At 32.7% G+C, this 3028-nt stretch overlaps 1 protein-coding gene across 1 annotated transcript in view; it reads left to right on the forward strand.

The window, feature by feature from the left end:
* The window catches only part of LOC108721119 (uncharacterized), a 7507-nt gene extending 5033 nt beyond the window's left edge, over nt 1–2474 (forward strand). Inside the window, exons 4-8 of the mRNA XM_018445492.1 lie at nt 19–287; nt 974–1622; nt 1864–1988; nt 2078–2260; nt 2325–2474. Of these exons, the coding sequence (XP_018300994.1) occupies nt 19–287; nt 974–1622; nt 1864–1988; nt 2078–2260; nt 2325–2474 (1376 nt within the window). The remainder of the gene's footprint in view (nt 1–18; nt 288–973; nt 1623–1863; nt 1989–2077; nt 2261–2324) is intronic.
* The last annotated feature ends 554 nt before the right edge of the window (nt 2475–3028 follow it).

Here is a 3028-nt window from a genome sequence, read left to right on the forward strand (position 1 = left end):
CTTTAAAAAAATTTATAGGTAAGGGCAAGGACCAATTGGATTACCTTTGTAATCAAAATGTAGTTTATAAGATCTCTTGTGACGATTGCGATGCTAGCTACGTGAGTCAGACGAAAAGACAGTTAAAGACAAGATTACATGAACACGTATCCGATATTAATAAGAGGTCAAAATCTCCAACGGTGATTACTAATCACCGAATTGACCAGAATCACAACTTCGACTGGCATAATGTTGAAATTTTAGACAGAGAAGCCTCGTATAACAAGAGATTAATATCGGAGATGGTTCATATAAAACGACAAACGCATGGGCTAAACAAACAAAATGACACAGATTCTCTGCCAGAATCATATCTAAACATTATCCAATCTCTTTCCCCCTCTTAACATTGTCCTTTGTCCCCTTCCTATTATTTTTCCTATTTCCTTGTTTCCTTGTTATCAGTAAGTCGTTTGACATCGTCGATTACAAATCTGAGACCCATCCGTATTATGGCTTACTTTTTATTTAATATAACGTTGTTAATTGCGTTTTCCTCTCTGCGTCTAACTTACATCTTTAAGACATTTTAAGGTAGATATTTTTATTTAATTTGTATTTTAAGTTAATTTATAACGTATTGTTAATTTATTATTTATTTGTAAGATTGGAGAATTGTAAAAAAAGAGTGAGATGAGATCTCCGTCGATTTTAAATATGGACCACATGTCATTGATACAACTGAATTCTGTACTGGACGTTATAATTTAGCTAAATCTTCCGAGAATTTTATAATTTTGTTTATTTTGCATTGAAAATGACCCGATCGGGGTCGAAACGTTCGTTTGCATGTATACATGTATGTAAGAAATTTTATTAAATATTCTTTGTTATAACTGGCTCATAGCCTATTCTTTTTACTACTGATTTATTCTGATTGAGCCATATAGACAATTTATTTTATTATTATTTAATTTTAATCTTGCTTCAGATTATGGAATTAGTCTTTGCGCCTAAGATCTCTAAATTTCTACTTTCGTACCTCAGAGCCCTTATTACAAATTTTATCCTGATATTTAAGAAATTATTTCCTGAAATAAACCTTATTAATACATTTCATCATCTTTCTCATTATCCTGAATGCATATTATGGTCTGGACCTCTGGTTCATTACAATTGTATGCGATACGAAGCTAAGCACAATGAAATTAAGATACGTGCACATAATGTCTGCAATTTTAAAAATCCACCAAAAACGCTTGTACGTATTTCTCAATGTGGTCAAAGTGCCAGATGGGGCGGAGGCGACGTCAAATTGATTAGGTTACACATTTTGCAGAGTAAAACCGTACTTGTACGAGATATTGAGAACAACGAAGATTTTTATGCACTCGGTTATCTTGAGGATGATGAAGTATTTTCGTGTAAATCTGTTCGATTGAATGGAATTGAATACCGGAAAGGATTATTTGTGTGCCTGGAAGCTGCACACGTTCGTGAGGATAACTTACTTCTATTTGGGTGTATAGAGGACATTTTTGTATTGCGTACTAACAAAGTATATGTAAATACATCTATTTGCACTACTATCCTGTTTGATGTGGATTTAAATGCCTACCAAATCAAGGTTGATGAACCTGGTACTCTTCATAGATTCGTTGAAACTTCGGCCCTTGCACATTTTAAACCTCTTGCGTGTTGGACTAAATCAACATCTAATGATCTGTTTATTAGTCTTCGCCATATAATTTTATAATTTTTATGAATAATGAAATGTAATTAATTTCTGTATTAACTCATTCTTCATTGTTGAATTTGTACAATTATTATAAACATTTTTATTTTACATTATTTAATACATCTTGACCTTTTACATTTCAGATGAATGCATCGACGACGAATCTTTTTTGGAACTTACCGAAAATGATTTACAAACAATGAACATTAAAATGGGGCCTCGAAAACGCGTAATGAAATTAATCAAACAAAATAAAGAGAATACAAACGTATGCAAGGCTATGCTATATATATATATGTGATCTGATTTTAATTTTGCACTATAAGCATTTTAATCCTCTGCACTTAAAAATTCTAGATCGTAATAGGTGATTATGTTGTTGAACATGACGGATCTGTAAAATTAAACGATAACATTTTATCTCCCCCTACGCCAAACCCTCCCACACAACAATCTAAACTATCTGCAATGGATGATGTTTCGGAACATTTTTTAAGTCGACCCTTACCTGAACTGAAGCCATCAGAAGACAGATTCTCGGTAAATATGCATTTAGAAATACATAGCCTGATATTTAGAATGTAAGTTATATTTTCGTTTGCAGCGCTACAACACGGTAGAGGACACTCTAAAAATGCATCCTCAGGGTAAAGACGTATTATTAGCAACCAAAACTACATTTACAGAAGAGGAGAGAAGGACATTGATACACATTGTTGTAGCAGAATTGGTGAAAGTTCACGATAGCTGGTGAATATTTCTTACAATATTACTGTAACAATTTTATTGTAAGTCTGAATTGTTAGAAATAATAAGTCGTACCTGTACAGTTATCCTCCTGAAAAAGCAAAAATTGCACTTGCAATAGCAATTATACGCGAATTTCCTTTGTTGAAAGATATACATTCCACCAAAGGTTATGTGAGTATGTTCATCTTCGAATTTCACAATAACAATCTTTATACTTATAACAAATTATAAAAATGTCATACCTTCGCAGGAACATTATTACGATAGTAAAACAAAAAGAGGTTTTATTAAGTACCGCGGCTGTGGACTATTCGGAAAACGATGTCACCTTCAAAGAAAAAATATAATATTACAAAGAGGGTACATGTAGAACAAGTTTCAGCAAATAAGTGCGAACTTCTTTCTACCGAAGAACTCGACAAAAAGGTTTTTTTTTTCGATAAAAAGTATTTAATGTAAATATATGATCAAGCGACGCGGTAGCGTCGCAACGCCAAAAAAGATTTCAAATGAAATATCTTGTGACACTGGTATTGGCATTGTATTATTATATACAGG

The sequence above is a fragment of the Mycetomoellerius zeteki genome, unplaced genomic scaffold (genome assembly GCF_001594055.1).
Source record: "Mycetomoellerius zeteki isolate Tzet28-1 unplaced genomic scaffold, Tzet1.0 scaffold160, whole genome shotgun sequence".
Taxonomy (NCBI): Eukaryota; Metazoa; Arthropoda; class Insecta; order Hymenoptera; family Formicidae; genus Mycetomoellerius; species Mycetomoellerius zeteki.